We start from the raw sequence: 23,659 nt of genomic DNA, 5'->3' as shown, positions 1-23,659 counted from the left end.
CTTCTCTTCCAAAACTGTTCAGAGAGCTTGGCTGATAGCAGATGAGCGGTAATGAGCTGAGTCGTACTATGCACCCTGGGCAGCCTGAGCTAAGAGCACCTGTACACTCAGGCACAGGCTTTGGATTTATTTTAAGGGATAGCTTCTGCTCGTAGGGAGTGTCTATGCTGTGCCATTGTGATTACAGCTAAAGTATAATCAGCGCTAACTCTGCTGTGAATGCTGGTCATTAAATAGCATTTATTTTGTATTAGATACCATACAGGTTCACTGGCGTTCGGAGCCTTAATTCTTGCAATTGTCCAGCTTATTAGAGTAATCTTGGAGTACTTGGATCATAAACTGAAAGGTGAGATTTATGAATCTGCTCTAAGTTATTAAGAACTCCTTTGACAAATGATTTCCTTTGTTTCCCAGGATGGTTCTTCAGCTATGATGATCTTAAGAGCCAAATCCCACATAGTTATTAGCCATTGCTGTTCCATTTGAAGCCAATGAATCTGTGTTAATTTACCCAAATGGAGTAGATATCCTTGGGAGCTTAATTGTAAGCATTCAAGCAGGACTTGAATCCGATCTGATTGAAAGCTAGTGAGCTAAATTTTGTTATGAAAGAGAGTCTATGCCTAGAAGAAAAGAAATAATGTTTCTGCTTTTGCTGCAAATCAGCATTCCCTTCCGCATGGCTTTCTATGTTCTGAAGACTGGTCATGAGCTCTGTATGCTGTACTCTCCCTTTTTTTCAGGTACACAAAACTCCTTCACTAGATTTCTACTCTGCTGCCTCAAATGCTGCTTCTGGTGTTTGGAAAAATTCTTAAAATTTATAAACAGAAATGCCTACATTATGGTATGTATTTGCCTTCTCAGCATATGCTCTCCCCTGTCTAGGACATTAAAATACCCTAGCCGCTACTGGTTGGTCAACAGCCGTCACTGTTGCAATCTGCTGAATAAATCATCCCCTTTCACCCTCTCCCTCCCCAGAAGTAGAGTGGGAGGGGAGGGCATAAATAGTTAACTTCCCCCTCTTAATCCGCAGTTCAAATCTTAATTTCAACAGGAGTGCTGGCCTGTTTCATATTGCACGTTGAAGCACTTCAACACTCCTGTTAAAGGGCAGTGTTTTAGATAAGGCAGTCAGAAGGCAGGTGGTACCTGGTTTTGCCCCGGAAGTCAAAAGCATGAATTCTACTAGCAGCTGCAGTTATGTTACTCTAAAATAACCCTAACTGGCTTCCAGAAGAGAAATTCCAGGTTTTCAGCTAAATGAATACACATCGATTTCAGCCCACGATGTTTTTACTTGAAGCAATTTCAGTGAAAGCAATTTTGCAATCATGGATCTGTTTTCTCAGAAGTGGCTGTAATGGGTCTGGTCAAACCCATGTTCACGCAAAAGGTGTTTCAGATTAATGCAGTCCTGAAGAGGCAGTATTCTTTCTGACAGTCTTGTTTACGGTAGGCAAACTCACTGCCTTAATATCAGAAACTCCAGAAGGACTGTTTTAGTATAGCTTACCCCTGAGGATATAGTAGCCTGGAAAAAAATGATTTTATTCCTGAATAACTTTAGCTGGTTTACTTTATGCCAGTGGAAGTCCACTGGCTTCAGTACTAGTATTCCTGATTTGTTCTTCAGTGAGAGCAGATGTGGGTCCAAAAAGATATCTAAAACAGGTCAACTCACTTTTGCTCTACAAGTGCCTGTTTCCTTCTGCTGTCTATAAATTTAGTGTGAGTAACAAGCAAAGGGAGAAGACTCCCTCAGCAAGTGCCTTACTCGTTCTGCTTGGAAAATAAAGTGTTGGCTCTGTTGCCTGCAAGGTATCAAGGGGCAGCAGGCTCACAGCCAGGCACTTTGGAGAGGAAAGATGGGTGATGCTCTGTCATGGCTCTGCCTTTCTAATTAAGACTAGAGAGAATGGTGTGTTACACTCCGTAAGATTCCAGGAGGAGTTATCCTAATTCATTAAAATACTTATCAAACAACTGCTGTTATTTTGCAGATTGCCATATATGGAAAAAACTTCTGCACCTCAGCAAAGGAGGCGTTCTTCCTGCTCATGCGTAACGTGGTGAGGTAAGGAGCCATCTCCTGCTCCTTGGCAATGGCAAGATTTCCTGCTCTTGCACGCCGAGGACTCACTTCTTTCCTCCCCCACCTCTACTCTGAAAATTAATTTAAGCTGGTTCTGTCCCCAGACACGGCCCTCACTTTCTAGCAGCGCGTGTGTTTCAGCAAGCTGTCCAGTACACTACCCTAGGCAAAGTTGGTCTGATCTAAGAGACAGTTCTGTTGTGATTGCTCTTTTAAAATCATAAGCACCCCTGTAGATTTGTAATAGGGCTTCCAAGGACGCAGCGGAGCCCCTAAGAGATCGAGATCTGCGGATACCCGTCTGTGGGTGCTCATCATCTGCTATTTGTGTGTTTCTTGAGCTTTGGTCCATTTGCTTTCTTTGAAAAGGAAAAAGGACCTAAGCATTCAAATTTGTCCCAGAAAACCTGTGGGGTGTTAGAGAGTGGCAAGAAAGAAGCGGGAGCGCTTCAAATCCAGTGTCTTGGACATGTAACGCTGCCAGAGCTGTCCTAGTGCTGGGAACCCCCCGGGCCTTTTCCCCGCTACCAAGGCAGCTGCCAAGGTCCCCGTTCTCATCAGTACTTTTCTTCACTGCTCCTGGCTCTTCTTGTAATACAGCGACATCCAAAAGAATGGGAGAAAAACTTAGGTGCCGGCCATGTTGATGCGATAGCAGACGGTCTAATTACCAAGCGGGAGACACAGTAAAACAGGTTCGGTAGTTCACATTCTGTAGTGAAGCACTAGGAGGAGAGGAGTGGAGTGGGACACTGAAAGAGAGGAACATGGAAACAGTGTTTAAGAAAAGGGAGGAAAGGACAGGCGATGGGAGCGTGGCGTGCCTCCGCTGGGTTCGCCGGAGTCGGGGCGTCCGCACCATGCAGCGCCCGTGCAGTGGGAAGCGGGACTGCCTCCAGCACCGTCGCCCTGCTGCCTTGGCGCGCCTGCTCCGCATCAGTGAGCAGTAGCTAAAACCAGGCTATATATAATTGTACTGCTTTGAGTGGAGTTTTTTTTTAATCTTGCATGTTTTGGTTATGATTCTGAACTTTGACAGGCTAATGGTAGTTTGTTGTCTTTAACGTTTGTTAAACGCTTATCTTTCGTGGTAGTCAGAACTGCATGTTGCCATTGCAATAGCCTTCCGCGCTGCCAGGAGGCTGACGAGGGCTCATTTTCCACGCCGCTGGCTGCCTGCAGTTTCCGAGGAGACAGCCCTGCTCCTTGCCCTTCCTGTGCTGCTGCCTTCGGCCAGGGCTGGGCAAGGCGGATTTACTGCCAGCTTTCCAGCCTACCTTCATCGTTCCTCTGGGACCGTCTCTCCTCGGCTTTGAGATCTCCCACCTTCAGTGTTGTACAGTGGCATCTGAAAATAGCTCTGTAGATCTGGCATACTCTGGAATAATGGGATGTGGCCAGATGGGACCAGGAAACAGAAAACCTGGGAGCAATCCACGCAAACGCTGCGCCTCCTTTTGGGGGGTGCTCTGCCTGCCCCGGGCCGGCCTCGCTGTGACCCCGACAGAAAGGCTGAAGTAAAGATACTTCGACGATGGGGTTTTTTTGACCAGTAAGGGCCACAAAGAGTCTTCACGTGGTGCCAGCAGTTTTGTGGCGTTAAGGCCTATCTCAACGAGCGGCTCCGTGCTGTTTGCCACAGGGCATTAGGCTGTCACCGAGCCCTTCTCACTGCTGCTTTTCTGCATTCTTTTATTGCCAGACCGAGAAACCAGCAGAAGACAACTTCTTGGTCATGTTTTGCATATTATCCATAGATTTAAGGAAAGAGAATACAAATGTCTGTTTTGTGATGATTATGTATGATTTTACTTTGCTGAACAGAGTTGCAGTTCTGGACAAAGTTACGGACTTTCTTTTATTCCTGGGGAAAATTCTCGTTGCTGGTGGTGTAGGTAAGTTGAACCCGTTCTTTCCCAATGGTATGTTTCTATTTTCTGGTACCCACAAGTATGCCGTGTCCATATGTACTCAGTTAATGGCTGGAGGTTCTCATAGGAACCTGTTCCTGTGTCCAAGGATTTGCAAGATTGCACTAAAATATATATATTTTTTCCTTTTTCCTCCTCTTTTACGTGCTCTTGACAGCATCTTTTCCGTAATTGCTTTTATTGTTCTTGCATGTATTGCTGGCACAAGAACCTCCACAGCCAAAGCTTTGTAGCTGGATCAAACCAAACTTGCACCCTGTAAGTCAGCCGCGACCTGCTCTCCCCTCATGAGACCTGAGCAAAGCTGCACACGTCATTCACCCGGCAGCAGGCGGCACAGGAGGACGCGCGGGTCCGCCGGCGCGGCGCCTGCAGCTCTGCTGCGTTCAAGCCCATTCAAAAGATCCTCCACGCTGTACTAAAAGAAATCAGCAAAATATTTCTAACATCCTTCTAGGCTGTTGTTATCAGTACATTTCCGAATATAGCAGTCACAGTTTGCTGTGGCAGAAAGTGATGTTTAAAAACCAAAGCCCTTTCAGAAAGTCACGTTGGCAGTATTCCCTTAAGGCGTCTCTAAATTGTCACAGCAGTTTTAAAACATTATTTTACTAATAACCGTGTTTTGTAATTGGCATACTTAAAAAGAATTACAAATGGATTCTGTTTTTACCAAAAGTTGAAAATTAGCACTAAGGCCACATCTAAAATGTTTTCTCATTAATGTAGAATGACTTTCAAACTGGCGCGACAGACTTGATTTGAAACTTATTCTCTGAAACGCAAGCCATGACATACTGAAATGAATTAATGTCTTTTTCCTCTTCAGGGATAAATTCTTTGGCTATTTCTGTTCTAGATGCCTCTTTCTGTAGTAGATGTATTATTGTGCGCTACCATTTCTCTTTTTAATCTGCAGTAGTTAAGTATTTCAGGTAATAAGAGCTAACGAGCAGAATTCTCCTTAGTTGCCTTTTTTATTTTAGAAAAGATCCACCCAAAGGTCTTTGATGTTATCCCACGTGTTATTGTCTTGTTTATCATTATTTATTAATTTTGATATTAAATCCAGTGGAATGGTGAAACAAAACAATTGATTAAATTCTTTCTGGCCCCATGAGTATCTTTATGCTAATTCATTCATTTACATCCCACTTTTCATCAGCATACAGATCAAGGAGATAATTAATATCTAGGACTGTATTGTTTAAAAGCTCTTCTATAAACCAACCTTGGATCTACAGTCTGTTATTTTTGTCTCGCCCGTTCCTTAGGCGTGAAGAGGTCGCCGTCACCCTAGGACTAACTGATGTTCTGTGCTTCTTGCAGGCGTCCTCGCCTTCTTTTTCTTCACGCAGAGAATACCAGTGTTTGCAAAGGAAGCACCAACATTAAATTACTACTGGGTACCGTTGTTGGTAAGTCCGTCATCTAATCGCCCCGACGCTGCGGGCAGTTTGAGGTGCTCAGGCTGCTCGGGGCACGTGCTGGTGACAGCGTCTCCGTCCTGCTCGGGGCGGCACGGCGTGCCCCGAAGGGCGGGCGACCTGCCGTGCCCCCACCCGGCCCCGCCGGGCCGACGGGACGCTGCGCCGGCGGCACCTGCAGAGCAGCAGTTAGACGTCGCCAAAGCTGCTCTCAGACTCCCCAGGCAGCAAATGCCGGTGGTGAGGCGCCGACGACAGCGCGGCTTCTAACAGCGGAGACCTGCGATGCAATGCTTTCTCCTTTTGCATCCTTTTTGCATCCTTCTCTGGGATGAGTGGTCTTTTAGAAGACTATTTGGAAGGAGCTCAGAGTGTTCTTGCGATATGTTCTGCATGGGGGCTGACGTGGCCCCAATTTGGCAGCTGAAAAAACCAGCAGCTACTGTATGTTAGAAACCTGTGATCCCTTTCCACAGCAGTAACCCTACCGTAGAATTATAGAGCTGCAATTAAATCCTCCCAGATTTGCTTACCAGACTGGGCTCCTGACCTGTGTCTTTGGCACACTGCGGTAACATTTAGGGTTTTATTGTGGTTTGTTTTTTGTAGACTGTCATTATTGGCTCCTACCTAATTGCACATGGATTCTTCAGCGTCTATGCAATGTGTGTCGATACGCTCTTCCTCTGCTTCTGTAAGTATTCAGTTTTCTTTCACTAATACCTGCAGGTTGCAGGAAGAAGGAAGTGGCAAGGTGATTTTTTACTCCTCTTCCTTTTTCCCCACAATCTGCTAGCACGGCACCAGAAGGAATTGCTTCTGCTTTTCAAACTGGCTCCTTGAGGCATACTTGAATGCAGAGGTGTTTCTGTATTCAGATGCCATTAGTTGCAGCAGTGGAAGGTAGCTATGGCTCCCTGGAGTATCTGGCTTTGTTTTCAGCACTTTCTCTAATAATTTGCTTCTGGATGCTTTGTAAACAGCCCTGTGTAGCAACAATTCACTCAAACCTCTTGTTGTTAGCAAGTTATTCTTTGCTGTACAACGTGTTGTTCTTCACTGATAGCTATTGCCGGCCCTTTGGTTCCAACTTAATAGCCCTGAACAAAGTATCATGCTGAGTTACCTTTACATTCATGCAAAACACCATTTGAGAAACTGTCTGTTTCTTGGACCCCCAATAGCAAGCAGTCATTGGCTCTCTGAGGGACTGGTGTTCCATTTTTTCAGTCAGAGAATACTAAAATCACAAGAGAAATCAGTTGGTCTCAAATGAGGACATTATTGTTAGAAGAGGGGTGGTCACTGCAGGACATTTGCTAGATTTCCTGACTTCATGAAATAAAGATACATTTTTTTCTAAAATGAAAGTCATTCTGGTAGGTCCAAGTGGCTGTGACTGTTCTAACAATTGGCTGAATTATTTGATAATACTATGGGACTACTAAGTAATCATAGTCTCGATCCACCATATGCACAGTGAATCACTGAGGCAAGATAAACACGGTAGTACTGATTCTTCTCTTATGAGAGTGTGAATTCTCTTTCTTTCCTCTGAATCATGACTGAAGTTAAACTCTCACCTTCTCAAGCTTGCTTCCCAAGGGACTAGGGTTAGGAGTGGTTCTGGAGATACTGGGGTGCCACAGAACCGTGGGAACAAAATCAGTCAGAAACGTCCTTTTGGGGTCCTCGCGCGCAGCTTTACTGCAGTGAAAGAAAGAATAGCCTTCTGTAGGGTAGGTCCATTTCACTTCTCACATCTGCGAAAAATCAGACGTGTTCCCACTGAAGAAAGCAAGGAATCGTGCGGTTTCTTTCCACTCGGTGAGGTGGGTATGCTGTTTACCCAGCAAGTGAGAAATCTGGAAGTATATGTTCAGCTACTGCCGTCGATGCAGGATACGGAAGGTTATACTTGGGCGTTGGAGCGGGGTCTGAACCTCAGCCTCAGTCTCACTTGACTTCCACAGAGTTGCAGGACCTTACTGATGGCTGCAGGCTCTCTGAAGAAATTAGACCCAAATTTGTCAGTCATCCCAGTTGAAAGCATAAGTTGTGATGATTAAAAACGAGGGATGCGAAACTTAAGGAGTGGCCTTACGTTCCCGGGCATTGACGTCCACTTCAGCAGGGGCAGAGCGAGGCCAGTCCTGACCGCGCGTGGGAATTCTGTCCAACACATGTAGGGCATTTTTCTTCCTTTTTTCTTTCCTACCAGGACAGAACAAGAATGGTTTGTGAGTACGCTTTGCTTACCTCATAATAACACATGCAGTTTTTTTAGTCTCTCTTATCTATTATTGCTAAGAAAACAACATTAGTCACATGAAAACAAGCTCGGTGTTTTAACTTTTCACTGATTCCTTCTACTTATTCCCAACCATTCCCTACCTGTTGCTGGCTTTGCAGCTAGTTGCTGTGGAAACGATTGTGTGTCACAACAGAGGATTGTGATGACTTCAGAAACAGGCGGTGGAAGTGGATGAACCTCTAAACAAATCAGGATATGTAAAGCAACCTTGCAAAATTCCTGAGAAAATTCAGTCCCCTTCCAAAATCTATTATTACTCTATCTTTCCTGTAAACGCGCTCACCACTTAGGTCTCTTGCTGTTACTCCAGGTCCCACTCAAATTACTGACTTCCTGCTAACTCTGGGTTTTTCCTTCACTTGTTCTGAGGTGATTTCCTGTACCTTGAGGTAAAATGAGTAGCACCCCTTACCAGTCTGTTAGTTTGAGGCCATAGCATCAGTTCCGCTCATCATGTCTTTCAGAAGTTCTGTGCTTGACGGTAGCTTGGGACTCCTCTCCTTCCTTCCTTTTATGGGAGAGCCAGTATCACTGATTGTCTGTACATCCAAAACTTTTCTGTTTTCTCCGAAGTGTGGGATTCTTACCAGGTGATGTAAAGCAATAGTCCAAAGACATTTCATGAATTTTAAAGACACCCCGTAGACCTTTTGGTGATTTATATTGTTTATACTGTATTTATTTTTCCTTGCTTTTACTGCTTTCTCTTTGGCAAGTTGGCTATATACTTGCATGTATGCCCCCTCTCTGAGGATTTTTTTTTTTTAAGCTGAGTAAAATCTATTTACTTTTTAAAAAAATTAGGAAAACATGATAAAAAGGGTCTCTTTTTGTGCCCGTTGCCCAACCATTTGTTGGTAATAATAAACATGATACAAGACTCACTTGGGATAGCACTGAAAACTCACGTGTAGTTGAGCGTGACCTCAGATTTCTCTGGGGTTAAGAACTTTGGTTCTAAAGCAACATAAATGCTGGCAGGTATAACAAAAATGCATCTCCAAGAAACAAGCTGAAATTGAAATAAATAAATGATTACTTGCAATATTTAGAATAGAAAGGAAATTATCAAACTAATAGAATATAGAAAGTTTGTTTGTACACAAACATTGACAAGTATTCTTTTCAATTTATTGCGAAGACGCATGCAGTTGACTTATAGGCATTTAGGCTTAAAAGCGCTGGCAGGGCGTAGGAGACAGAGCACGTCCTGTTTTGAGCTGTTTCACTGAAGCTAGGTTGGCATTGTGTCTGGATGCGGTTATAGCAGCGCGCGTGAAGAACTGTGTTGCCGTAGCCTTGCTTGCCCGAGGGTACGGGGACTGTACGGTCCAAGCGCGCTGCAGAAGCTGTCCCGCACCGGTGGTTCTGCGGGCTCAGGTTACTGGCCGCCTCATTTTCCTCATATGGGAACTAAAGGCTGGTCATGTTTACTCTCATTTTGGAGTCCCCTTGAAGACAGGTATTGAAAATTGAAATAACATTTAAAATCTTTGATTTTTTTTTTTTTGACGTTTAAGTGAAGCTCAGCAAATGCATTCAGTTGTGAGTGTACATCAGGGAACTAAAATCACTCTGCCGTGGTACAGGAGAGCTCGCCTGGGGCCGACGGGTCACTGTCTCCTGGAAAACATCTCTCCTTGCAGCTCTGTAACAGCTTTAGACCCCTGAGGGGTCTAAAGGTGTCATCAGGTGGCCCTATGCACAGAGTTGCTGGAATAAGATACGATGTTTTTGCAACCAAAGGTCCTCACAGTGATCTTTCTCCTCTCCCTTTGGCCTTAATCCAGCTGCGTTTGTGTAAGCACATAGATGATGATTTGGGATAAGTAATGCTTGACTAGGAGGGCTGATGATGTAGGAACCAGCATGATAGATGCATTTTGCAAAAACAGTTCCACCACTGCTACTTGTAGAGCCAGACAGCACAGGCTGAGGCTGCTGGCCGTCTGTGTACAGCATGAGCAGAAAGGTGCATTGTGCTTTGCTGGAGGAGGTGGAAATCCTGGCCCCAGAGCAGCCTGTTACATGTCAGAAAGGCAAAGGGTGCGTTTGGCGGCCTTGTAGCACTTTCTGTGCATCTGGCCTGGGGACAACAGCTTTTGGTTTGGAGAAGAAAGGAAGCTGCCATGGGGACATATAAAGAATTTTCCTCTAACCGCTGTGGCAGTTCCCTGCGGCCGGGGCGCACCGCCCAGTGGTGCAGCTACAGCTGCAGGGACCACCGCGCACGCCGCCCGCTCCCGCCAGGCTGCCCCCAGCTGTTCGCTGGGCTGTGACTTAGGTAGGAGCTTGGTGATTTAGTTATGACCTTCGCAGGAAAAATGTAACATGCACATCTCACTATTTGTAATTCATACTGTGTTTTACTTCCAGCGCTTCCCTCGGTGATGGACAGTAGATCATATAGCATATCGTGCACTCATGGCGTCAGGTTTTCAAAGGAACTTCTTAGGCACTGAAAAAGGGTCCAGTTTTCACAAGTGCTTAAAGCGAAAGCTCTCTTTGGGACATATTTTCTAGCAATAAGCAGCCAAAATGCCAGGCTGCTTTGGAAAATCTGGCTACCAGTTTGGATGCGTGGGCCTTTCTGAAAACTTCCAGTGACACTGCCAAACCAAAGAACTGGGAGACTGAAAAAGACATTTCTGCCATTTTAAAGTGCCTAGATGTGTGTCGCTGTGTTTTGTGTAAAGCCTCTTGTGGCTTGAGAAAATAGAAATTTTACAGTGTCCTTCAGCAACGTAACAATACAGCTAAATTGTCTTATTTGAGATTTGCTAATAATGTTGGTTCTTTTGCTCTTTCCCTTCTTCAATTCTCTCTCTCTCTCTCGCTCTCTCTCTCTCTCTCGTCTTTCCTCCCCGCTTTGGGGTGTGTGTGACTGCACTGCTGCTTGCTGCTTTGGCTGCTTTTGCTGGTGTAAATTCAGGTGAAGACCTGGAAAGAAATGATGGATCTACAGCAAAACCCTACTTCATGTCAGCCAGCCTTCACCGAATTCTGGGAAAGAAGGAGCTAAGCCCCAAGAAGGCAGTGGGATAACATACAGCAAACCTCAACATCAAAACAGTGTCACTTTTAAGCAACACGTGTAAAGTAGGCAAAAGTAAAAACTGTAAATGATGCTTCTGGTTAATGGGTGATTCTTTTTTCCTTTTGCTTCTGTCTATAAAAAATGAGCAGCATTGGTAACAATTAACTAGATAAGTAAATGCTTAAGCTAACAGCTGTGAAACAAGGCCACATTTTAGTTTATAGAGTGCCTATCAAAAGGAAAATGTAAATTTGAAGCTTTTTTAAGTCTATAATGAACAATGTTTTAATAACTTTTTTAACGCAAGTTGCTGCCTCAAAGGCCAGCATTTTTGATAATGTTTCTTTTTATAAGTGTATATTTGTAAAAGATATTCAGGCAATTTTCTGAAAGCACTACCCTATAACCTAATTAGCCATAAAAAGATAGTTTCAGATTTCTAGTTAACCAGCAGATGGTACTAAATTTGTAAATATGGTGCTATGATTGTATTTTTTTGTACAAGCTGGTTCACAGCCATTTAAACTGTGATTATACATGCATTAATGATTCCCTACACTGGAAAATGTAGTAACATGTTAATCATATCCACAAGTGTGTGTTTTAAGAAGTGATGAATGGTACCCTATAGGCCCAAAGAAGATAGCCAGAGAAGACTACAGCGGATGTTGCTTACAGTGAAGTTTTCTGTGAGTTGTGTTTAAAAGATGATATAACCGAGGGAAAGTCCCCTTGCACTTAATAAGATTTGTGGCTCTCACAAATGAGGTTTCATCTGGTACAAGATGGCAAATGTATCCTTTTCAGCTGATGTGTATGCGAGATGTCCTCGTGTTAATGTCCCTCTCTCGAGTGAGTCTCTGATTATGTGCTACGTTATGAGGAAGTCGAGCTGTGCTGAAAGGAAAACCAAACGCAGTTTTTCCTCAGAGAAAAGCCTTGGCTGTATCTGTGCACAAGGAGTTCCCGTCGCCTCTGCCTAGCTCAGAAGGGCTTCTCACGGGACGTTGCAGTGACCGTGCCGATGCTAAGGGCCAAGCATGCGCTCTTTAGGTCTCCAAACTCTCAGTGGCTCCAGCAGTAAGATACGTGGATAAGAAGCAGAACCCAGTCTTCTGATGACACAGGATTAAGTATGCAGCTACTGAAAGACGCTCCGGAAGACTGCGTGTGCTTTTAGAGTATTGAAGTTGCCTGATTATTAGTTCAAAGTCTATCGCTATACAACACATTAACATGCTGTTTGGTTCTGTGAACCTCCCTTAAACAGAGCTATTATTGAGGTCAGCCACAGCTCTGCTCACAGAAAAAGTCTTAGGCTGTACTGGAGTGCTGAAAAGAGAAATAGAAAAATCTTCATGCATGAGAAAATGAAAGACACCTTTGAAAGACACAGTAATTTCCGTGAGCTGAGCTGAAAATGTTTTAACTCATCAGAGTTTCATGCATGCCAGAGAGCCTGCCCCCAGTTTGCACGGGTTCCACAATACTGAATAAGTACATTATTGTCCACTTTTCAGGAGTGGCATATTTTTCCCCGAACTGTTGTGATAGGAATTCAGCTCTCAGAAATACTTTTCTAGCCCAAGGAGTCCACTGATGTCACCAAGAGAAAGGCAAATTCTTCTCCAGTGGATTTAAGTTCAGATTTTGGGGGAAAATTTACTGACAGCCCACACCCCAGAACGATATTGCTCTTGTGACTTACGGCTCCGGTTTGTGAGTGCTTTAATTGCAACGAAAGCAGAAAGGCTCTCCCTCGCGCTACTTGTCTGGGGTGCTGTTAATGCCCAGCTGAATGATTAGACCCAGGCGTCTGGAGTCTGGGCAGGGTAGGGTCTGCGGAGCCTGCGGGCGGAAGGACCAGAGACAGGACGCTGGCGTGCGGTCTCTTAGAGCCAGGGAGATGGGTGGTTCGGGTTAGGACAAACAGCATAAAATAAAGGCATACAGTTTCAAACGAAACTAGAGCTTCTCGGACCTTTTCGTTGCTGAGACCCCTTTTGAGATACCTTAGAGCAAACTTGAGCTTCAGAAAGGGCTGAACCTGCCTTCCAAAAAAAATCAGGTGCTTCACTGACGAGCGTGAGGTTTTTCATCATCATTGTCGCTCCCATCTAATCATGTGCATGACATTGAATATGAAACCCCCTAAAATTCCAACCTTTTCTGAGAATTAAGTCAGCAGTCTGGGGGGGGGGGGGGGGGGGGGGGGTTGTGCCACCTTTCCATGATGTAAAAAGCTGCTGGCTGTGATTCCAGTCCAAGCGCCGATGTATTTTTGGTTGACTGCTGTCTAATTAGTTTGCAGCTGAAGAAACTGCATTAAGAAATCTATATTTCTCTACCAGACTTGAGTGTCTTACTGGGAAAAAAGCGTATTTCTGAATACAATGTGCTTTTTTGTCATATGAATGTAACCATAGAGTTTATTAGGAATACAACATAATAGAAATAATATACAATTATTTGACGAGAAGACTTTTGTAACAAACCTATGCATTTGCTAGATGAATTTCTAAAAGTCAAAGTTTTAAACAGCATTATTATTTATATACAGTAAATATATATATATATATATCTCTATAAAAATTTGCTCCACTCATTATTTTGTGAAAATTGCTTAGAATGTAAATGGTCAACATTTTGGGGAAGAAAATTTAAAAGCCATTTTCTTAATGATGTAGTTAAGAGAACTGTGACAATACAAAGCAATATCATGTAAATTTTGTAGTCAATAAATTGAATAAATAAATTGGAATGATTTCTTAGTAAAATTGGCTTTTAAAAAATCAATTGTTATGGATCAATTAAGGAGAAATCAGTGCAAGTATTTACTTGGAAAAGAATCACTTTAAATGTTTTAAGATCAGTTTATCATGGTTGCTAACTAATCCTGTGGACGAGAGTCTGGCAGCTTCCACCACAGGTACTAAAAGAGGAATTTATGGATTTGGACCTTGACTGAGTGTAACATTTAAAATTCCTCTCTTGACTTGAGAGAGCAGCGCGGGGCCGCGCGCCGCCTGCGCACTCGGCGGCCGAGCCGGGCTGCAGCGGCAGCCGCGGGGCGCGTGGGGGCCCCGCGCCCGGGGACGGTCCCCGGGGCCGGGGGACGCGCCGGCCGGCCGGGCCTGACTCTGCCCTTCTTCCTCCTGGTGGAAGAGGCAGAGAGACGTGCCGGCTCCGCAGAAAGACCCTTTTACATGAACAAAACTCTTGGGAAGAGCTTGAGCAAGCAGAGCCTAGAAACCAGGAGACGGTAGAAAGCGCCCACGGCCGTGACCCTGCAAGCGCGTTAGTGCCGGTCCAGGTTGGAGGCACCGAGTCTCCCCGGGACGTACCAACGAATGGCTTTTATTTGCGTGTTGTACACCAAAGTTTTTACTTCTGAGCCTTCATGTTTCGTAAAGCAATTTACAACAGGACCCCCCCCCCCCGCCCCCCAAAAAGAAGGGTTCATTTTTGAACTGGTGTTTTCCAGTTAGCAGTTCGTTCCCGTGACCTGGCCGGTCCAAGGACGCCGAGTAGTCTTCTAAACGGTACTGCTTGAAACGAGACGTTTCACTGCTGCACGGTCTGCTGCAGAACGGTAAAGCGATTTGGAAGGACGCAAACTTATTCTTGGACAGTCGTTAAGACGGTGGTCATAGATGAAGAGCAGCGTGACTGTCTTCACGCAGACCGTCTCTCGCCAGCTATTTGCTAGCCGCTCGGCCGGGACAACGGCGTCCTGGCTGACAAAGTGCCTTACTGGCTGTTATTTTACCCGGTTTGTGTTTTGACATTTATTCACATCATGTAAACTACAAAGCAGAAAAGGCAAGAAGAGGGGGGAAAAAAAAAAAGTACTCTCTTTGGTTGAAGGTAATAATCTAGGTGACATGTATTTGCCAGCTCGTCCAACCGGGCGCGCGGGGCGCTGCTGGCGGCAGGAGGCGGCTGCAGCGCCGCGGGCCACGCTGGGCCGCGCCGGGGCCGCGCGAGGGCCCTCGTTACACCGATTACCTGCTGCTTGGGAAGGGTTTTTAACTGACCTTTCAGTTTCTAATGGTGGAGAGCGGTGATGATTTTCCAGGTGACGTAGGCTGCAGGGGCAGTTGTTCCTTCGTGCGTGCGTAACGGCCGCGCCGCCCTGCAGACGGTCCGGCCGCTGGTCCCAAGGACGGCACCGTCGCACCAGAAAAGGCCGCGCAAGCGCTGAGGAACGGAAAAGAGGTTCAGTCTGTTTCACCAGCCCTTTTTGCCTGGTCTTACTGTGACTGTTAAGGTTATGTTCTTGCCATGCCAAAACCAAATTAACATGAGCATGTGACAGTTTGAGCTCTAAAACCTGTTTGCTTCTGCTGTGCAGAAACAGAAATGTACTGTTGAACTATCGTTGCTAACGGAAGTGTTTAATGTTTAATTTTGTTGTTACTTACTGTTTTACAGCTCTTGGGATTTGTTCTAATAAAGATTTAGATACAAAGCGGAGTCTGTCTGTCTGCGCGGGGCTGCGCGAAGGCACGCGACAGCCGGCGCCCCGCGTCCCCCGGGCCGCTGCCACCACCACCACCACTGCCACCGCCACTGCCACTGCCACTGCCAGCGCCACCGCCACCACCACCACCACTGCCACTGCCACCACCACTGCCACCACCACCACCACCACCACTGCCACTGCCACTGCCACTGCCACTGCCACCACCACTGCCACTGCCACTGCCACCACCACTGCCACCACCACCACCACCACCACCACCACCACTGCCACTGCCACCACCACTGCCACCCCCACCACCACCACCGCCACTGCCACCACCACTGCCACTGCCACTGCCACCACCACTGCCACCGCCACCGCCACCGCCACCGCCACTGCCACCACCACTGCCACTGCCACTGCCACCACCACCACCACTGCCACCGCCACCACCTCCACCACTGCCACCACCACTGCCACCACCACTGCCACCACCACCGCCACCACTGCCACCGCCACTGCCACTGCCACCGCCACCACCACTGCCACCGCCACTGCCACTGCCACCACCACTGCCACCGCCACTGCCACCGCCACCGCCACCACCACTGCCACCGCCACTGCCACCGCCACTGCCACCACCACCGCCACCACCACCGCCACCGCCACTGCCACCGCCACTGCCACTGCCACCGCCACCACCACTGCCACCACCACCGCCACCACCACCGCCACCACCACCGCCACCGCCACTGCCACTGCCACTGCCAGCGCCAGCGCCACTGCCACCACCACCACCACCACCACCACTGCCACCACCACTGCCACCGCCACCACCACCGCCACTGCCACTGCCACCACCACCGCCACCACTGCCACCGCCACTGCCACCGCCACTGCCACCGCCACTGCCACCACCACCACCACTGCCACCACCACTGCCACCACCACCACCACCACCACCACCACTGCCACCGCCACTGCCACCGCCACTGCCACCACCACCACCACCACCACCACCACTGCCACCACCACCACCACCGCCACTGCCACCACCACCGCCACTGCCACCACCACTGCCACCACCACCACCACTGCCACCACCACCACCACCGCCACTGCCACCACCACCACCACTGCCACCACCACTGCCACCACCACCACCACCGCCACTGCCACCACCACCGCCACTGCCACCGCCACCACCACCACCACTGCCACCACCACCACCACCGCCACTGCCACCACCACCGCCACTGCCACCGCCACTGCCACTGCCACCACCACCACCACCACCACCACCACCACTGCCACCACCACTGCCACTGCCACCACCACCACCACTGCCACCGCCACTGCCACCGCCAGCACCACCGCCAGCACCACCGCCACTGCCACCACCACCACCACCGCCACTGCCACCACCACCGCCACTGCCACTGCCACCACCACCACCACTGCCACCACCACCACCACCGCCACTGCCACCACCACCGCCACTGCCACCGCCACTGCCACTGCCACCACCACCACCACCACCACCACCACCACTGCCACCACCACTGCCACTGCCACCGCCACCACCACTGCCACCGCCACTGCCACCGCCAGCACCACCGCCAGCACCACCGCCACTGCCACTGCCACCACCACCGCCACCACCACTGCCACCTCCACTGCCACCACCACTGCCACCGCCACCACCACTGCCACCACCACCTCCACTGCCACCACCACCGCCACTTCCACTGCCGCCACCACCACCACTGCCACCACCACTGCCACTGCCACCACCGCCACTGCCACTGCCACCACCACCGCCACCACCACTGCCACCTCCACCGCCACCACCACTGCCACTGCCACCACCACTGTCACCACCACCGCCACTGCCACCACCACCGCCACTGCCACTGCCACCACCACCACCGCCGCCACTGCCACCACTGCCACCGCCACTGCCACCACCACCACCACTGCCACCACCACCTCCACTGCCACCGCCACCGCCACTGCCACCGCCACCACCACTGCCACCACCACTTCCACTCCCACTGCCACCACCACTGCCACTGCCACTGCCACCACCACCGCCACCGCCACCACCACCACCACTGCCACCACCACCACCACTGCCACTGCCACTGCCACCACCACCGCCACCGCCACTGCCACTGCCACCACCACCACCACTGTCACCACCACCGCCACTGCCACCACCACTGCCACCGCCACTGCCACCACCACCACCACTGCCACCACCACCTCCACTGCCACCGCCACCTCCACTGCCACCGCCACCGCCACTGCCACCGCCACCACCACTGCCACCACCACTTCCACTCCCACTGCCACCACCACTGCCACTGCCACCGCCACTGCCACCGCCACTGCCACCACCACTGCCACCGCCACTTCCACTGCCACCACCACCGCCACTGCCACCGCCACTGCCACTGCCACCGCCACCACCACCGCCACCACCACCACTGCCACCACCACTGCCACTGCCACCGCCACCACCACTGCCACCGCCACTGCCACTGGCACCACCACTGCCACCACCGCCACTGCCACCACCACTGCCACCACCACTGCCACCGCCACTGCCACCACCACTGCCACCACCACCGCCACCGCCACCACCACCGCCACCACCACTGCCACCGCCACCACCACTGCCACCGCCACTGCCACCACCACTGCCACCGCCACCACCACTGCCACCACCACTGCCACCGCCACCACCACCGCCACCGCCACCGCCACCACCACTGCCACCACCACCACCACTGCCACTGCCACCGCCACCACCACTGCCACCACCACCGCCACTGCCACTGCCACCGCCACCACCACTACCACCACCACTGCCACTTCCACTGCCACCACCACTGCCACTGCCACTGCCACCACCACCACCACTGCCACCGCCACCACCACTGCCACTGCCACTGCCACCACCACTGCCACCGCCACTGCCACTGCCACCACCACTGCCACCACCGCCACTGCCACCACCACCGCCACCGCCACCGCCACCGCCACCACCACTGCCACCGCCACCACCACTGCCACCACCACCACCACTGCCACCGCCACCACCACTGCCACTGCCACCGCCACCGCCACCGCCAGCACCACTGCCACTGCCACTGCCACCACCACTGCCACCACCACTGCCACTTCCACTGCCACCACCACTGCCACCACCACTGCCACTGCCACTGCCACCACCACCAGCTCCAGCACTGGCTCCGGCAGCAGGGGGTGGGGTGGGGCGGGGCCATGGGTGGGGCCAGTGCAGGGCGGGGCAGGGGCGGGGGCAGTGTGGTGCAGGGTCAGGATGGTGCAGCGCCCAGTGTGGGGACAGCACAGTGCAGGGTGGTGCAGGGTGGTGGTGCAGTGCAGGTGTGGTGCAGGGTGGTGCAGTGCAGGTGTGGTGCAGTGCAAGTGCAGTGCAGGTGTGGTGCAGTGCAGGGTGGTACGGTGCAGGTGTGGTGCAGTGCAGGTGTGGTGCAGTGCAGGGCGGTGCAGTGCAGGTGTGGTACAGTGCAGGTGTGGTGCAGTGCAGGGCGGTGCAGTGCAGGTGTGGTGCAGTGCAGGGTGGTGCAGTGCAGGGTCAGGATGGTGCGGTGCCTGGTGTGGGGACAGCATGGTGCAGTGCGGTGTGGTGCAGCGTGGTGCAGTGCAGCTCCCTGCACGCTGCAGCGCAGCACAGCCAGTGTCAAAGGCCCCCGGGGCAGAGGGCCGCTGAGACCGGCCGGCTCCGTGCTGGCGCTGGGCTTCACACCGAGCCGTCTTGGCCTCAGGGGCGGACGAGAAACCCTGTGGCGTGCGGAGGGCGGCTCCCGACGCACCTTAAATGAAACCCCCCACGCCGGGGTTTTAGCAACTTGGGGAATGTGTGTGTGTGAGATTTCGGTTTGTATTTGTGGACGCCGTGATGAAACAGCTTTTAAGCAGGAACCGCTGTGAACCGCCCTGTACCGGGCATGGTGTGTTCACAGCTCAGACACGTTCAGAGCTTGTAATCTGCTGGAGTTTTTTGGTTTGCTTATTTGCTGCTGTTGCAGAAGCCCCGAAAGTCCTGGCTTTTTCCTCCAGTCGTTGCACGAGGCCCCGAAACGCTCATCCCTCAGCGAGCGCAGGCGTCTCGGCTGCTGAAGGAGGCACCCGGCTAGGTGTGGTGGGGGCAGGTTACGGACAGCCGGGCCTTGCTGCCACCTTGGCCGAGGGGCAGCTACGGTGGGAGGAGACATTAGCTGGAGCGTCCTTGGTGGGGAAAGCATAAATATGTGTCAGGGGTTCAACTACTGATGAGTAAATTTAAAAAAAAGTGCATTCAGACTCACAGAAGCTTTGTATCCAGTGTTGCAGCTCACGTGGTGGGTGGGGGGTCTGTGGTGGGGAGGTCTGTCACGTGGTGGGTGGTGGTTTGTGGTGGTACGGGTGGTGGTGGGTGGTGTGGTTTGAGGTGTGGGTGTGTCGTGTGGTGGGTGGTGGTGGATGGTGGGTTGTGGTGTGGCATGAGTGGTGGTGCTGGGCTGTCTGCCGGGCGGGAGGTGGTGTGTCCTGGGTGGTGGGGTGGTGGTGGGAGGTGTGGTGGTGGGGTGGTGGGAGGTGTGGTGGTGGGGTGGGAGGTGTGGTGCTGGGGTGGTGGTGGGGCGGTGGTGGTGGGGTGGTGGTGGGAGGTGTGGTGTACGGTGGGTGGTGGTGGGGTGGTGGTGGTGGGGTGGTGGTGGGAGGTGTGGTGTACGGTGGGTGGTGGTGGGAGGTGTGGTGGTGGGGTGGTGGGAGGTGTGGTGGTGGGGTGGGAGGTGTGGTGCTGGGGTGGTGGTGGGGCGGTGGTGGGAGGTGTGGTGTACGGTGGGTGGTGGTGGGAGGTGTGGTGGGTCTGTGGCGCCCGTGTCAGTGGTGTGCTGGGCTGTCTGCTGGGCAGGGGTGGTGTCTCCTGTGGCAGCAGCTGGAAAGCGAGCTGAGGTGGCACGCGCGCACGGGCCGAGGGGCGGCCCTGGGGCCGGCGCTGGTGAGCTTCAGCCCCGCGCGAGCGGAAGAGCTGCAGACACGGCCGCCGCGGGACGCGGGGCGCCCAGGGCCCGGCGGGGCGCCCTCGCCACTGCAGCAGCCGAGGGCTGGGTGTCAGAGCGCGGCCCGACCGGCCCCGGGCCCGGGTCGTGGTTTGCCCGGCCGACTGTCGTGGCGTTCGCAGATGCTGAAAGCCTGTATTTGTAATAGGAACGTTATTGTAAGGGGATTTGGGAGGATATCGCACCTTTACTACGTGTCTCGTGTACATAGTTGTTTTTAATTGAACAAGTGCGTTTTCAGAGCGGTGTGTTTTATATCAGTAGGATGGCATGGTGCAGCACAGCATGGTGCAGCATGGCACAGCAGGGCAGCGCGGTGCAGCACGGTGCAGTGTGGCACAGCAGGGTGACGCAGTGCAGCACAGCACAGTGCAGCATGGCACGGTGCAGAGTGGCACAGCAGAGCAGTGCGGTGCAGCACAGCATGGTGCAGCACAGCGTGGTGCAGCACGGTGTGGCATGGTGCAGCAGGGCGGTGTGGTACAGCATAGCATGGTGCAGCACAGCACGGTGCAGTGGGGCGCAGCAGGGTGGTATGGTGCGGTGCAGCACGGTGCGGTGCAGCACGGTGCAGCGTGGCACAGCAGGGTGGTACAGTGCAGCATGGCACGGTGCAGCACAGCAGGGCACTGCGGTGCAGCATGGCATGGTGCAGCTCGGCACAGCAGGGTGGCGTGGTGCAGCACAGCACAGTGCAGCATGGCACAGCAGGGCAGTGTGGTGCAGCACGGCATGATGCAGCACGGTGCGGCATGGTGCAGCAGGGCGACGCAGTGCAGCACAGCACAGCACAGCGCAGCATGGCACGGTGCAGCAGCACAGCATGGTGCAATGTGGCACAGCAGGGCAGTGTGGTGCAGCACGGCATGGTGCAGCACAGTGCAGCGTGGCACAGCAGGGTGGCGTGGTGCAGCCCAGCGCGGTGCAGCGTGGCACAGCAGGGTGGTACAGTGCAGCACAGTGCAGCGTGGCACAGCAGGGTGGCGTGGTGCAGCCCAGCGCGGTGCAGCGTGGCACAGCAGGGTGGTACAGTGCAGCACAGTGCAGCGTGGCACAGCAGGGCAGCGCGGTGCAGCACAGCACAGCAGGGTTGTACGGCACAGTGCAGCATGGCGCGGCGCAGCACGGTGCAGCACGGCCCGGCCCGGCGCAGTGTGCACCCGCTCCAGCGCACCGGAGCGCCGCCCAAGAGCGCGCAGAACAGCTGGGAGTTAACAGATCAGCACGTTTTAAGTAGCTATCCATACAAATTTAAAAGGCAAGGAGAGAATTAAAAACGTATAGACATACGCAGTGTAAATCTATTCACCAGCAACTTAAGGGCAGTTAGTGTTTCTTGTGTGTTGTTATTCGTGTACAGCGCCCACCCGTGGCTGAGCCAGGCCGGTTTTTTCCTTCCCTCTTCCTTTACACTAAGGTTAAATTGTTGCATTTTCCTAAAAACTCTAGCTATGGCGCTCTTGCTCACCAAGACCTCGTATGACAAGTGCTGTTGTTTGGTTCTAAAATAAATTAAAGAGGAGCAGGAGTCAAACGCTAAGCACCAGCAGCAGCAACGCGCAGGATCAGACAGAGAGGTTACACGTCTGCAGGCGCAGCGGTTTCCCGGGGTTTTTGCGGGAAGCTGCAGGGAGCTGCTGGGCGCCCAGCGTTGAAGCGACAAGGGAAGGGAGAGAGCGGCCGAGCGCCTCCGCTGTAGGCGTCATTCCTCAGACGTTCACCCCAACACCTCCCCGGAGGGCAACGCGAGCTTCACGGGCCCCGAGCAGGGGCAAGAGGAAAAGGCGGGGGCTCAGAAGGGCGCAGCCGCATCCAGGGCTGAGCTGCGACATTTAACATACGGAAGCAGAAGAGACAAGAATCATCCTTTCCTTCCGAGGGGAAATCTACTCATAGCAGTCAGCCACGCTTGCAGCCAGCCAGCGGGTAAAGGAAAGGTGCACGCGTACCAGGACTGATTCGCTTAGACCATAAGCGGCTCTTCCACTTTGGATGCAGTTAGAGAAAGGATACGGAGAAACGGCTGAGGCTACCAGCACGCAAATATAAAAAAGCTGCACACGCTTGCGGCCAGCGGGCCAGCATACAAAGGCAAGACAGTGCTAGCTAAGAACATCCAGGGTTTTAACAAATAAAATAAAAATAAAAAAATAACCCCCCGCCGGCAGCCTTTCGTATGTCTATTAGTAAGTCGAAGGAGGGGTAAGGCGAGGGAGGGCTGCTCTGTCACTCCGGGTGAAACCCGCAGCAGGACGTGCCCTCCCCGCATGGGCTTCGACCACAGGGCCGGAAGGCAGGAGCGCGGCGCTGGCGGGTCGGACGCAGGACGCCCGGGCAAGCGCCCCGGCTGTTTTCCAGCTCAGCACCTTCAGCAGCTCCAGCCCGCCGCACTGTGCCGTAGGACGGCCGAGTCGGGCAGCGACCGCTCCACATCACCAGCCGCTTGGAGAAAGAAGGATCAATGCCGTCCGTGCCGGCGTTCAGGGGACGGGCGGAAGAAAGCCAGGGAATCCAACGCCACCGTTTAATTTCAGTCTAATTATTTTATTAAGATTTTTTTTAAATCTTAACGACACCAAGGATCATCAGGATAGAAACGAGAGCAGCCAACTTGTCCCCAGCAAGGGGGGCAGCGCGGCGGCGGGCCTGCGGAGCGGCACGCGTCCCTCCTGCGGCGGGCAGGCGAGGAAGGGCTGCGGGGCGGCAGCTGCCAGGGGCCCCCGGGACCCCACCTCCCTTTTGGCGCCCGCCTTCCGGTAAGCGTTTTAGGTCATTACCTGGAACAGCACATAAAGAGATCCTTGGTGAGTTTTCTGACGATATGAAACAGGCGGTCGGTAGAGCCCAGAACGGGAATTGAAAACAGTTATGACAACTTAGAGAAGCAGTAAGAAGTGGAGTGAAATCCAGTAGGGCAGAAACCACAGCTGCTTACCCAGGCTGAAATAATCTAGGGAGAAAGGGGAATGGGAGAGAAGATACCGGCTGGTCACAGAGCGAGACGTTATTAGAAGAAAAGCAGCCGCCCTGGGAGAGGCGGCCACCAGCACGGCGGAGGCCCCAACCCTCCCCCGGGGCACTGGGGGGCTTGGCCAGAGCTGAGCTTCGAGAAGATGGACAAGGAGAACAGCGCTGAAACGATTAGACACTCGGAAAATATGACCTGGAACGAGAAACTGGATGAGTCAGATTTGTTTGGCAGAGAGCAGGTAGGGGTTTTTGTTTGCGTGGGTGGTTTTTGTTTCTGTTTTTGGAAGCGCCAGATTCTCTGAGGATCCTGTAACAATATCTACT

At 51.9% G+C, this 23,659-nt stretch overlaps 1 protein-coding gene across 4 annotated transcripts in view; it reads left to right on the top strand.

The window, feature by feature from the left end:
• The window catches only part of SLC44A5 (solute carrier family 44 member 5), a 126,596-nt gene extending 112,343 nt beyond the window's left edge, over nt 1-14,253 (top strand). For all 4 annotated transcript variants that reach the window (XM_068953573.1, XM_068953572.1, XM_068953575.1 and 1 more), the window contains 7 exons: nt 255-349; nt 747-850; nt 2,010-2,083; nt 3,926-3,996; nt 5,362-5,450; nt 6,069-6,153; nt 10,706-14,253. In XM_068953573.1, the coding sequence (XP_068809674.1) occupies nt 255-349; nt 747-850; nt 2,010-2,083; nt 3,926-3,996; nt 5,362-5,450; nt 6,069-6,153; nt 10,706-10,818 (631 nt within the window). In that variant the 3' untranslated portion in view covers nt 10,819-14,253. The remainder of the gene's footprint in view (nt 1-254; nt 350-746; nt 851-2,009; nt 2,084-3,925; nt 3,997-5,361; nt 5,451-6,068; nt 6,154-10,705) is intronic.
• The last annotated feature ends 9,406 nt before the right edge of the window (nt 14,254-23,659 follow it).

The sequence above is a fragment of the Struthio camelus genome, chromosome 8 (genome assembly GCF_040807025.1).
Source record: "Struthio camelus isolate bStrCam1 chromosome 8, bStrCam1.hap1, whole genome shotgun sequence".
Taxonomy (NCBI): domain Eukaryota; kingdom Metazoa; phylum Chordata; class Aves; order Struthioniformes; family Struthionidae; genus Struthio; species Struthio camelus.
This window is presented reverse-complemented; position numbering and strand designations above follow the sequence as displayed.